We start from the raw sequence: 13,378 nt of genomic DNA, 5'->3' as shown, positions 1-13,378 counted from the left end.
AGCCTCACTTGCACTGAACTTGTTCCTTCACAAATAGCGCTTCCCTTGGCCCCTGAACACCTGCAGCTTGGCGAAAAGACTGGCACCTTGGTGCTCCCGTAGTCCCACATGTGGAAACCAGCTGAATGCAGGTTCCGGGGCCTCACACCAGATACTGAATCTGCTTTCTTCACTATTTCCAAAGAAAGCCCCTGCCCAAGTGGGTCTCAGATGCTATGCATAGGACCTTCTGACTAGCCTGTACTCAGGCAAAGTGTCCACTCCCCAGGCAGTCCAGCCAGGAAAGGTTCAGAGAGGGATTGTCAGCACTAGCTGGGTCATATCTCACTCTGGCTGGCCCCCTTTGGGGGAGTAGCTTGATTTTCTGTAAAGAGCCTATGCAGGGAGGGGAGGCAGGGGCCCCCACTGTGAAGGCCCTGGGCCCTTAAGGGTGTGCCCCTTAGCTATATCTCTGGAACAGACCACCCCAAAGCTTGATACTTTGAACGATAGACATTTATTGTTGCTCATGAATCTACAAGACAGTGGGGCTGGGGGAGGTTCTTGTCCGTCTGCTCTCATTTTGTGCTCTGCTGCTCTAGGATGGCCTCTGAGATAACGGGCTCTCCTCCACATGGTGTCTGATCCCAGCAGGCCACCCTAGTCATGCTCACATGGGGCCTGGGCAAGGTTCCCTGGGAACTCAAAGGCCACCTGAGGCCCAGACTCAGAACTGACACATGGTTACTTCTGCTGCACCCTATTAGCCAAAGAAAGTCACTAGGCCGGACCAGATGCAAGGGCTGGGGGAAACAGACTCCGCCTCTTGGTGGGAGGTGTAAAGTCACACGGCAAGGGGCCGAGATACACAGACTTTTTGCCATCTATCACACGATGCCTACTCCCAGGCCACAACTTTAGGGAGTGGTCCCAGGCCTGCTCCCACCTAGGTTTGTATGAGGAGAGGCCCCAGGTACTCTCAAGCTAGCTCTAAGCGGCTGCTCAGTCCAGGAGGGGACTTGTTACCTGCCAACCAACAGTGTTGGCAATAGTACCCTCAGTTTGTTAGCTGCCACATCCCCCCTCCGCTCCTGAGGCCAACCTCCTAGGTGAAGGGTAATTCCCCGCCTTGCCACAGTGCTTCAGGCACCCTTGCAGACCTTCCCCCACAGCAGGAACTGGCTCAGCACAAGCATGTTCAATTCAGGCCAGTGAGGCTGGGGCAACTGTTCTTTGTCCCTCAGGCTGGATCTGGCACATCGTGAAGTCTGCCACCTTTGGATTGGCATTATGAGAGCTAATAAATCCCCCTTTGAAACCCCCAGAGCTCAGAGGGGCTCTCTGGGCCAGGCATCATCGATGTATTCCGTCAATATCAAATTAAATGTGTTTGGATCACACAACACAGAATGTGAGCAATGTTTCTTTCTTTTTTTTTGAGATGGCATTTTGCTCTTGTCACCAGGCTGGAGTGCAGTGGTGCATTCTCAGCTCACTGCAACCTCCGTCTCCTAGGTTCAAGCAATTCGATTCTCTTGCATCAGTTTCCCGAGTAGCTGGGATTACAAGCACCCGCCACTACGCCCAGCTAATTTTTGTATTTTTAGTAGCAATGGGGTTTTGCCATGTTGGCCAGGCTGGTCTTAAACTCCTGACCTCAGGTGATCCATCTGCCTCAGCCTCCCAAAGTGCTGGGATTACAGGTTTGAGCCCCCTTGCCCAGCCAATGTTTATTTCTTTAAATAAAATTTAATCTGCTCCCAGCTGCAATTCTACAGAGGTGGACATTCTTCTCCTTACCCACCTGGGTGGTAAAATCCTGGGGTTCTCACAAACTCAGAATATTGGAGTAGGGCTCTGGTCCTTTAGTCTGTTCTTGTCACTGCCAAGATGCCTGCCTTCCTGGGCTGAGTGTACCCTGGGACTCAGCCTCCTCATCTGAGGTGCCATCTCCTCTGCAGGCCCAAGGAGAATATTGGGAGTTGGGGGTGGAAACATATCTCCCCTGGACATCTATCTTAAATCTGTTAGTTTCCACTCCCCAACCCCTTACTGCTCACCACCCCACGGACTTGACCCTCTTCTCTCTTTCCTGGGAAGAAGATGGCTTAATGTACTTTCTTCTTGAGGCTGACTTTCACCAGCAGGCATTCACTCAGCAAGCCTGTCCTCAGGGTGGAACCCTCTCTAGCCCACCGGGTCCCAGGACACTGCAGAACCAATCCATCTTGGTCCCTGCCCTGGGTGAAGTCCTGTCTCCAGTGGACCTGATCTTGTTGGATCTGGGCTGCTTCTGATGCTAGAGAAAGGGGAGGAGGGGGTGCTCTAAAGTCACCCAGGCCCAGCTCTGGGTTCTGGCCCTCTAGGCAGGTCACATTGCCTCTCTGAGCACCTGTGGCCTCATCAGCAGAACAGGGGCAGGCCAGTTCCTAGGTCCCTGGACGGTAGTGAGGATGGTGGAGGTGCGTGAAGGGCCAGTGCAACGTTGGCACTCAAGAATCCTGGCCACTTCCCTAGCCAAACGCACACTGACAGTCGCCACTCAGTCTTGGGGGTTCCCTAGGTGAAGCCACCTGGATGCCGGCAAAGGGTGGGGGTTCCAGATTTCCACATCCGAAGGAGTTCTGGGAGTTCCAAGAGGTGGGCACCAGAAATGCCTTGTGCTAGGGAAGTGCTAGGACCTGGGCCGGGGTGGCCAGATTTCGCTTATAAAATTGCAGGATGCCCAGTTAAGTTGAATTCCCGATAAGGAGAGGATACATTTTTAGCATAAGTTTGCCCCCACGCAGTAACTGGGCGTCCTGCCTTTTTATCTGGCAATCCTTTTCTGGGCAGATGGGGGCTAGGGAGGGAGAGGGGTGCGGGGGCAGGTGCAGCGGGGCCAAGGGGGTCCCGGCCAAGGAAGAGGAGGCGCGCACCGCGGGCCGCACGCTTTATTGGGGCGGTGGGGGTGGGGGTGGCCCGCAAGCGGCTGGGGCGCGCTCTGCCCGGCTCAGGCGGCCTCCAGGCGGCGCGCGGGCCCCGGTCCGGAGCCTCCCTGCTGCAGCGCCTGCAGCCTGCGCTCGCGGCTCCGCTCCAGCTCCAGCCAGTGCTGCGCCTCTAGCTGCGCCTGCAGGTCGGAGAACGCGTCGGCGCGGGCAGGGACGCCCCCCACCGCCTCCCGCGCCCGCCTCTGAGTAGCTCCTGGCTGCGGCCCGGAGCGGATCTCCCCGCCATCCCCCCCTCCTCGACGCCGGTCCCTGCGCGCCGCGCCCGCCATCCCCACCCGGCCCCGGCTTTCAGTCGCCCGGGCTCCTCCCACCAACCCGGACTCACGCGGGGCTTGGGGCCCGCGGCCCGCGGCGCCGACACGTGCAGCAAGGCCGCCTGCCTGCTGCGCTCGGCCGCCCTCTCCGAGATCCTGCGCCGCAGCTGCTGCACGCGCTCGTCCTGCGAGGGGGCCTCCGGGGCCGCCGCAAGGGCCTTCTTCTCCTCCCACCTGGCAGGCGACGCGGCGGCCTCAGAAACAGGCCGCCGGGAGGCCCAGGCCAGACCCATGATGCCACCTGTGTCCAAGCGACGCGGGGACAAGGAGCTACGCGGCCGGAGAGGTTCACCGGAATAATTTAGGACACACAGCGAAGCCCAGGGGCCGCGGTGCGCTCCCAGACAGGACCACCGCGCAGGGGCTGGGGGTGGGGGGGTCTCCAGCACTTCTACCCTTTTGCTCTTTTTTTCTTTTTAAAAATTTTTGTTGTTGTTGTTTGTTTGTTTGTTTGAGGCAGGGTCTCACTGTCGCCCAGGCTGGAGTGCAGTGGCACGATCGTGGCTCACTGCAGCCTTGACCTCCCAGGCTCAAGCAATCCTCCCACCTCAGCTTCCCAAAATGCTGGGATTACAGGCGTGAGCCACGGCGCCTGGCAGCTTTTTAAAAACTTAACATTTTTTAAAAAAGGTATTACAGGTGTACTAAGTATATGCATAACTGGGGTACAAATGTGAAAGCCCCCTTTGACCTCACACTCTTTTGTCTCTTGCCTGGAGGTACTCCCTGCTAACGCTGTGGTGCTATGGTGTGCATCTCCACAGGTATCTGCAGACATGGCCCTTGATCCTTCTGATGGTATATATCGTTCCCTGCTGGCTTTGGCGTCCGGAGACCTCACAGCTTTGGGGTATTTGCATGTGCTGTTCCCCTGTCTCCACCACTCTTGTCTCACTGTCCAGGTCGCCCCTGGTGAATGTATGGCCTGGGGCCTGAGTGCATTCCTGAGCCCTGCTCTAACTTTTTTAGCAGGAAGTAGACCTTTGGAGGCACCCTGACACCAACCAGGCTGCATCTGAGCTCTGCCAGGCCGTGGCCAGCAGCTGGAAGTGAGAGCTGTCCAGGTGTTTGCCACCTTGGGGATCTGGTGGGCAGCCAGCCAGCCCTGAACAGCACCAGCAGCGGTTGCCCTGTGCGTCCTCTGAATTGCAACCAGAGCAGCAGCCCCTCCAAGGACCAATAGTGAAGGGTTCTCTTCCATCAGCAATGATTAGTCCTTCCTTCTGTCTTCCCTGTCATCCACCCCACCCAGTCCCACTCAGAAACTTTCTCTGGAGCCCTGTATGCCAGGCTCCAAACAAGGCTCTGCTACAACAGCTGGGCCTCCCTGGGAACTAGACCAGGGTCCAGAGACCAGCCTGACCCCAGGGCCAGGGGACATGCCTGCCCATGTCTGACCTGGTTGCCAGGGGATAGCCACAAGGGGCTAAAAAACATCACCAGACTGTCCCCCCAACAAGTAAAAAGGCATCTGTATGTGTGTGTATGCACACGAGCTATCTGCCACCCTCAACTAGATCCTGGTTTAAAAAGAAAAAAAAAAAATTACAGCAGCAGTCTTTAAAAAATGTTAGCCAGGCTGGGCTCACGCCTGTAATCCCAGCACTTTGGGAGGCCAAGGCAGGCGGATCACGAGGTCAGGAGTTTGAGACCATCTTGGCCAACATGGTGAAACCCCATCTCTACTAAAACACAAAAAGCCAGGCATGGTGGCACACTCCTGTAGTCCCAGCTACTTGGGAGGCTGAGGCTTGAACCTGGGAGGCAGAGGGTGCAGTGAGCTGAGATTGTGCCACTGCATTCCAGCCTGGTGACAGAGCAAGACTCCATCTCAAACAAAAAAAAACACAGTTGGCCAACAGTCTTTGGACACCTGGAGAAATGTGAAACAAAAAATGAGATATTTAGATGATGTTGGGAATTTTTTTCAATTTTCTATTGGTGTCAGGGTGCTGTGGTTTTATGTAGGACGATCTTTTTTTTAGATGTATGCTGAAGTGTTTAACAGTAAAGTGCCCGATTCCTGCAGCTACTTCCAAATGCTTCTGCAGACATAAATAGCTAGCTGGCTGCGTGAAGCACATATGGTGAAAGGTTGGACCCATGAGCTGGGTGCAAAAATGACCGCATCTAGGTCATGGCATCTAAGCCATGGAAGCAGAATTTTGCACCATTCCCATGTGCCTGGAAGTCACCTAATACAATAATAGGGGTGAGGGGAGTTATGGCAAGGAACTTCCTGGGCAGGAGGGTGGCGGGTTGTTTCAAGGAGACCCACCCAGGAGGGTACAAGGCAGGCTTACTGCTCCCTGTCCACCCAGAGGCACCCTCCCCAAGCCCAGTACCAACCTCAAGGCTGCGGATCTCCCCATGGCTGCACGGCACAGCGAGATCTGCTCCACCGTGTTCTGCAGTTCCTGGCTCTTGGTGCGCTTGCCCTGAATGATTTGATCCCGCTTTTCTTCTTCCTTGCGCCGCTGATTCTCTTTGAGCAGGGCCAGCCGCTCCCGCAGCTCCACTATGGACATCTCTCCTTCCAGGCCATAGCCAGGGGTCTATGGGGTGGTAGGGGAGGCCCCAAGCTGGGCCCTGATGCTTCCCACCAGGATCCCTCCCCTGCTCCATGGGCCCACCCCTTGCCCACCTTCCCTCTGCTTCAACACTGCTTATGAAACATGCCCCCAGCCTCTCCAGCCTGGGCTCTGCTCTGCAACGCTATACCTTGTGTGGGTCTGCACGTCTCAGCTGGACTGAGGCCCCTCCACTGTGGCAAGTCCCAAATGGAGCTCATGACTATCTCCCCAGCCAGGCTTCGGGGCCTGGGGCAGACAGCCGTTTGCACTCTCCATGGCCTTGGGGCTGGGCCAGGCCCTGCAGCTGGCTCCCCGTGCTCCTCTGAGGCCTGGCCCCTCCCCGTGCTCCTCTGAGGCCTGGCCCCTCATCATGCCTTCTCACACGGGCTTCCAGCAGACCCTCCTCAACCTCCTGCTCCATCCAGCCTCCATCCAGCCTTTGAACACCTGCCCTCTCCCTACACTGCCCTTTCCACCCTGGCCCTCCCTCAACAGGCAGCTCCTAAGTGGTCTCCTCCGTGAAGCCCACCTTGGCCACCCCCAGGGGTTACAGAGGACTGGCTCAGTGTCTGCCTCACCTGCGGGATTGTGAACTCTTAGGACCAGACCCAGGCCCGCGCCACATGGGTGCTAAGTCACAGAGGGTGGCAGGCCAGGTTTCAGGTGGTGTAAGACCCACCTGTGGCGCTGGTGGGAACCCTGGAAACTGCCTCCCATGGCAGTGCCAGCACGGAGGCTCCCTGAGGCATGGGCCTGTCCAGGACTGTGTCCTCACCTGGGTCAGGTCCACGAGCTTGCCCTTGCGCGTGGGCTGCGTCTCAAGTGCGCGCAGCTGGGAGATGAGTTCACAACGGCGCCGCTGCTCCTCCTGGGCCGCCTGTGCCCTGCGCCGCAGCAGCCCCCGACTCTCCTCAATCACCTCCTGAACTTGGGGGCCAAGCCAGGAGCTGAGGTGGCCGGTGGGTGTCAGGGCAGGCGCTGGACAGGGAGGCACCTCCCCCAGGGTTCCCCAGCCAGGCCCCTGGCCTCAGTGCGGCCACTTGGGAGTACCTCCCTTAAGGGGCCCCGTGACCCTTGACAGCTATAGTAGCTGGCTCAGGAAAGGGTGGTAGCCCAGCACCTGAGTGGGGAAGAACGGGGCCGGGCCAGTGACACTTGGCTCCTGACTACCTGTCTGCCGTCGGCCCTTCGTGAGCTTCGTCTGGGCGGCTTTGACGTTCTTCTGCCCCTCTATCACCTGCTCCACCAGCTGCTTCCTGGACCTGTCCTCCCAGAGCCGTGTCTCCGCATGCTGCAGCATCAGCTTGGCCATCTGCTCAGACAGGGGACCTGCCACAGTGAGTGGGTCTGCACCGGCTTCCCTGCCTGGTCCCGCCCCGGCCCAGGCCACAGCATGAGGTCTGAAGGTAGACCCGGTCCCTGCCTTTGAATCACCCCCGAACCCAGGTCTAAGCCCATTCACTCCTGGCGGGGCTTTGGAGGTTGGGCCTGCTGGGGAACTTCCACCTCACGTCCTCTCCCTTCCTCCCAGCGTGGTCTTGGGGGGTACCTTCCTGCATTTGACGCCACCCAGTTTGTGGTACTTTGTTGTGGTAGCCCTAGAGACCCAGTGCACCCAGTAGCAACGTAAGCTGTTCACAGTGGAGGGAACCAGGGTAGGCAGCCCGGGGTAGGGGGGACGTGGAATACTCTGTACTACCTTTATGGCTTTTCTGTAAATTTAAAAATTGTTCTGAAATAAAAAAAATAAACGTTTCTTTACAAATTTGGTAATACGTTGTATGGAAATAGGAGGTGAAAAAAGTGGGCACCAAAAAATACCAAAAGTCCCATCTCAGTCAACCAGACAATGAGCAAAGAGAGAACAGAGGCGGTCCACAACGGCCCTCCGCCCCCAGCCACAGCGCCAGGGGCCACGGCACGGAGATGGCTGGGCACCTCAGGCTGGGAGTGTAGAAGAGGGCGGCAGTGCCTCCGGGCTCTTTGGGAATGTGGAATCAGGGAGGCAGCAGCAGTCCACAGATAAGGCTCCCGCTTGGGAGTAAGACACACAGGATGCGAAGTTCTGCCTCTGCCACCCTGGTAGCTCCCTGGCAGCGGACAAATCTTGGGCCTCTCTGGGTTTCAGTTTCTTTGCGGGGAAATGAAGATGGCCACGCCCACCTCCTCAGGTGCACTGGGTGCTGGGCCAGCACCCAGCAAGGGCTCAGGAAAGAGTGTCCCCATCAACCACAGCACCAGCCTCAGCACAGAATAGGGAGTCGGCAGAGAGGAATGAGCAGAGGAAGAAGGAAAAGAGGCCCACAGGCCGGGAGTGGTGGACAGGGATAGGTGTTTGACAGTCTATGAGTGTGTGGTCACTGGGCCAGGCTCACAGTAAGGCGAGGGTTCCCAGGCAGTAAGCAGCGGAGAGAGCAGCCTCAGAGCCTGAGTCCAAGGTCACACGCCAGGCTGGGTCCACTCAGACATCAACTTTGGACCCACGGTCCTGCCTGCCATCACTCAGGGGCCGGGGCAGCCACATGCATCCTTGGGCCTGCTGTGGACGTCCCACCAGGTTTCCCACACATTCCCTCCTCCTTCCCGCCACAGAGCATGGCTTGCACTGGCTGCTTACTAAGCTCACACCAAGCCTGAGCTTTCAGTTACCTGCACCGGCACCTTCAAAATTAAAAGGAAGGGAGAACACGTAGAACAGCATTTCTGTGACCAGAATCAAGTGGAAAAAAGATGCAAGTGCTGCTTGATGAAACAATCTGCCTGAAGACTTCAGTAAAATGTTCTCCCAGGGCCAGCTGCAGCGGCTCACACTTGTAATCCCAGCACAAGGCTGAGCAGGGAGCATTGCTTGAGCCCGGCAGTTTGAGACCAACATAGTAAGACCCTGTCTCTACAAAAAATACAAAACTAGCCAGGTCTGGTGGCTCATGCCTGTGGTCCCAGCTACTCAGGAGGCTGAAGTGGGAGGATCATTTGAATCCAGGAGGTTGAAGTTACAGTGAGCCATGATTGTGCCACTGCATTCCAGCCTGGGAGACAGAGCAAGACCCTATCTCAAAAAAAAAAAAAAAAGTATTCAAAGAATGATTACCCATGACAACCAAAACATGAAATGTCATTGCTTACCAGGAGTTTAGTGTTGATACTAGTACAGCTATTCTGGGTTAATGTCACAGTGATAACAGATTAAAAAACAAGTTATTGGACGGGCACAGTGGCTCATGCCTGTAATCCCAGCACTTTGGGAGGCCGAGGTGGGCAGATCACCTGAGTTGGGTGTTCAAGACCAGCCTGACCAACATGGAGAAACCCCGTCTCTACTAAAAATACAAAATTAGCTGGGCATGATGGTGCATGCCTGTAATCCCAGCTACTTGGGAGGCTGAGGCAGGAGAATAGCTTGAACCCGGGAGGCAGAGGTTATGGTGAGCCGAGAGCATGCCATTGCACTCCAGCCTGGGCAACAAGAGTGAAACTCCGTCTCAAAAACAAACAAACAAACAAACAAACAAACAAACAAACATTTTTTTGTAGACACGGGGTCTCACTATGTTGTTCAGGCTGGTCTCGACCTCCTGGGTTCAAGTGATCTAGCCACCTTGGACTCCCAAAGTGCTGTGATTACAGGTGTGAGCCACCGCATCCAGCCGTAATTTAAAAATCTATCCTTTTCCAGCCCCATTGCTAGAGTACTTTAAAACTGGTCACTGTAGGCCAGACATGGCGGCTTATGACTGTAATTCCAGCACTTTGGGAGGCCGAGGCGTGTGGATCACTTAAGGCCGGGAGTTCGAGACCAGCCTGGCCAACATGGCAAAAACCCCATCTCCAAAAAAAACCAAAAAAAAAAAAACCCCAAAAAACTGGTAACTGTTGAAAAAAACAGAAAAGCACCCAGATAGGGAACTCAATACTGGCTTCTATGAGGCACGGAGGTTCCTTGGAGAATAACTGAATCTGTGTGTCTTAAGCAGAGAACATTCAGGTAGGCCCCAAACATCTCTCCTCTCAATGGAAAAGATGCTTCCAAAGACTCTTGAGCAGTGCCCAAAGGTCAGAGGAGGAGACGAAAGGGTGCCCATGGGTCAGGTTGTGGTACTAGAACCTCAAGCAGAAACAAAAGTTACAGTTCACTAAAACACATTGAGGCTGTAAAAGCAATCAGTCCAATATAAGCTGCATAAGAAAAACTAAAACTCTTTTTACTTCAAATATTTAGTGCCACCTAATCTAGTTAATTTAGTAAGAAAAAGTATTAGTCACATGAATGCGTGTAGCCGGACATCCTTAGACCAGGAGAGAAGCCTGATAATCCCTCTGTAACCTGGTGTGAGAAGAGCGGCATTTTCTTTTTTTTTATTCGAGACAGAGTCTCACTCTGTCGTCTAGGCTGGAATGCAATGGCATGATCTTGCTCACTGCAACCTCCACCTCCCGGGTTCAAGCGATTCTCGTGCCTCGGCCTCCTGAGTTGGTGGGATTACTCAGGAGTAATTAGTTGGTGTGCCACCACACCCAGCTAATGTTTGTTTGTTTGTTTTTAGTAGAGATGGGGTTTCACCATGTTGGCCAGGCTGGTCTCGAATGCCTGACCTCAGGTGATTGGCCTGCCTCAGCCTCCCAACGTGCTGGGATTACAGGCGTGAGCCACCACACCCAGCCAAGAGTGGCATTTTCTAACTCCAAACACAACACGAGAAAAGAATGTTAAATTTGAAGACATAAAAAGAATATTTGCATGGGAAACACACATCATAAGCCTCATATACAAAGTCTAATGACAAACTGGAAAAAAAGCAATCTGCAACAATATATTATAAAGATTATTTTTCATAACATATAAAGAACATCAGGCTGGGCGCAGAGGCGCATTTCCATAATCCCAGCATTTTGGGAGACTGAGGCAGGTGAATCACTTGAGCCCAGGAGTTAGAGACCAGCCTGGGCAACAAGGTGAAACCACGTCTCTCCTAAAAAGGTGGTGCACGCCTGTAGTTTCAACTACTAGGGAGGCTGAGGTGGGAGGATGGTTTGAGCCTGGGAGGCAGAGGTTGCAATCAGCCGAGATCATCAGTGACAGAGTGAGACCCTGTCTCAAAAAAGAAAAACTGTGGGTGGGTACAGTGACTCATGCCTGTAATCCCAGCACTTTGGGAGGCCAAAGTGGATGGATCACTTGAGGTCAGGAGTTTGAGACCAGTCTGGCCAACATGGTGAAACCTCATCTTTACTAAAAATACAAAAATTATTCAGGCATGGTGGTGTGCACCTGTAGTCCCAGCTACGTAGGAGGCTGAGGCAGGATAACCGCCTGACCCTGGGAGGCAGAGGTTGTACTGAGGTGAGATCAACCCACTGTACTCCAGCCTGGGCAATGGAGTGAGACTCCTTCTCAAAAAAAAAAAAAAAAAAAAACCCAAAGAAAAAACAACAAAAAAAGAAAAATTGCTAAGAGAGTACATTGTAAGTGTTCTTACCATAAATAAGTATATGAGATAATGCATATGCTAATTAGCTTGATTTAGCCATTTCACAATGTATTTGTATTCCAAAAGATCATGTTAGGCCAGGTGCGGTGGCTCACGCCTGTAATCCCAGCACTTTGGGAGGCCGAGGTGGGTGGATCACGAGGTTAGGAGTTCAAGACCAGCCTGGCCAAGATGGTGAAACCTCATCTCTACTAAAAATACACACACACACCAAAATATATATATATAGCTGGGCATGGTGGCACATGCCTATAATCCCAGCTATTCAGAAGGCTGAGGAAGAGAATTTCTGAAACCCGGGAGGCAGAGGTTGTAGTGAGCCATGATCACACCATTGCACTCCAGCCTGGGCGACAGAGCAAGACTCTGTCTCAAAAAGAAAAAAAACAAAAAACAAAAATTAGCCAGGCATGGTGTGCTCACCTGTAGTCCCAGCTACTTGGGAGGCTGAGGCAGGAGAATTGCTTGAACCCAGGAGGCAGAGGTTGCAGTGAGCCGAGATCACACCACTGCACTCCAGCCTGGGCGACAGAGCAAGCTTCCATCTTAAAAAAAAAAAAAAAAAAGGCTGGGCGCAGTGGCTCACGCCTGTAATCCCAGCACTTTGGGAGGCCGAGGTGGGCAGATCACGAGGTCAGGAGTTTGAGACCATCCTGACTAACACAGTGAAACCCTGTCTCTACTAAAAATACAAAAAAATTAGCCAGGCATGGTGGCAGGCGCCTGTAGTCCCAGCTACTTGGGAGGCTGAGGCAGGAGAATGGCGTGAACCTGGGAGGCGGAGCTTGTAGTGAGCCGAGATGGCACCACTGCACTCCAGCCTGGGCGACAGAGCGAGACTCCTTCTCAAAAAAAAAAAAAAAAAAAGAAAAAGAAAAAGAAAATCAATCAATCAATCAATCAGCCAGATGCGGTGGCTCACGTCTGTAATCCCAGCACTTAGGGAGGCCAAGGCAGGCAGATCACGAGGTTAGGAGATCGAGACCATTCTGGCTAACGTGGTGAAACCCTGTCTCTACTAAAAATACACAAAATTAGCTGGGCGTAGTGGTGGGCACCTGTAGTCCCAGCTACTCAGGAGGCTGAGGCAGGAGAATGGCGTGAACCTGGTAGGCGGAGCTTGCAGTGAAATGAGATTGCGCCACTGCACTCCAGCCTGGGCGACAGAGCAAGATTCCATCTCAAAAAAAAAAAAAAAAAAGTTATATATCATAAATATATTCAATTGCATTTGTCAAGTTAAAGAAATAAAGAACCAAAAAAAAGTCAAGGAAATGAAGGTCAAAAGTGCAATAGAAAATGGACAAAAGACACGAATAGACGGTTCATAGAAATAGACACAGAAATCACTTATACATGTGGACATTTGCTCAAATTCACTGATAAATAAATGAGATGGAAACCAGAACTATACCGAGATACTATTTCTCACCCATGAAATAGGCACAAATTCACGAATTCACCTGGTACTCTGGGCTGGGGCATGCGGATCAGACCCCTCTCACACTTTGGGGGAGTAAGATGGTAATAAAAGTACCAGGGAGACGATTGGCCATATTCAGTAAAACCACGCGTCCCAAACGAGGACTCCCGCATATCCAGTTACTCTTTGGTGTGACATCTGAAAATGTAACTTCCTCTAGAAGTTTATCCTGAAAATCCAGCTCTGCAAAGGTGAAAGCCTTGCACATTATTCTTTGCAGATAAAGCAAAATGTGACCTTTTATGTAACAAAAAAGGAAAGGAAAAAGTACATATATACAAAGGTGTTATTTGCTTTGAAAGACGGGAAAGGCAATCCAGAAATTCATGAAAGGAAGGACCTACAAAGGAAGATGGAAATGGATTGTAAGTTATAGACTTACAAGAGGTGAGACTTCTCTGAGTCTACCTTTTCACATTGTTTGAACTTCATTTTTATGTTTGTTTGTTTGTTTTCTTTTTGAGACAGCTACACTCTGTTGCCCATGATGGAATGCAGTGACATGATCATGGCTCACTGCAACCTGACCTTCCAGGCTCAAGTGATCCTC

General features: G+C 53.0%; 1 protein-coding gene and 1 long non-coding RNA gene across 5 annotated transcripts in view; one reads left to right on the top strand and one right to left on the bottom strand.

Moving 5' to 3' along the window:
- Positions 1–480: 480 nt before the first annotated feature.
- CFAP99 (cilia and flagella associated protein 99) overlaps positions 481–13,378 on the bottom strand; it is a 46,837-nt gene continuing 33,939 nt past the window's right edge. For 2 of the 4 annotated variants that reach the window (XM_028848238.2, XM_078002973.1), the window contains 5 exons: positions 7,027–7,168; positions 6,632–6,783; positions 5,633–5,838; positions 3,295–3,457; positions 481–3,088 (listed from right to left, as the gene is read on the bottom strand). In XM_028848238.2, the coding sequence (XP_028704071.2) occupies positions 2,972–3,088; positions 3,295–3,457; positions 5,633–5,838; positions 6,632–6,783; positions 7,027–7,168 (780 nt within the window). In that variant the 3' untranslated portion in view covers positions 481–2,971. Of the gene's footprint in view, positions 3,458–5,632; positions 5,839–6,631; positions 6,784–7,026; positions 7,169–13,378 lie in introns of all 4 variants that reach the window. The other 2 variants (XM_078002971.1, XM_078002972.1) reach the window with 1 other exon arrangement.
- Positions 3,083–4,829, top strand: LOC114678221 (uncharacterized). Its single transcript, XR_013417681.1, has 4 exons — positions 3,083–3,615; positions 3,744–3,913; positions 4,048–4,133; positions 4,256–4,829. It is a non-coding gene; the product is annotated as an uncharacterized LOC114678221 (long non-coding RNA).

Source organism: Macaca mulatta, chromosome 5 (genome assembly GCF_049350105.2).
Source record: "Macaca mulatta isolate MMU2019108-1 chromosome 5, T2T-MMU8v2.0, whole genome shotgun sequence".
Taxonomy (NCBI): domain Eukaryota; kingdom Metazoa; phylum Chordata; class Mammalia; order Primates; family Cercopithecidae; genus Macaca; species Macaca mulatta.
Note: the sequence above shows the minus strand (reverse complement) of the source record. Positions and strands in the feature narration are given on the sequence as shown.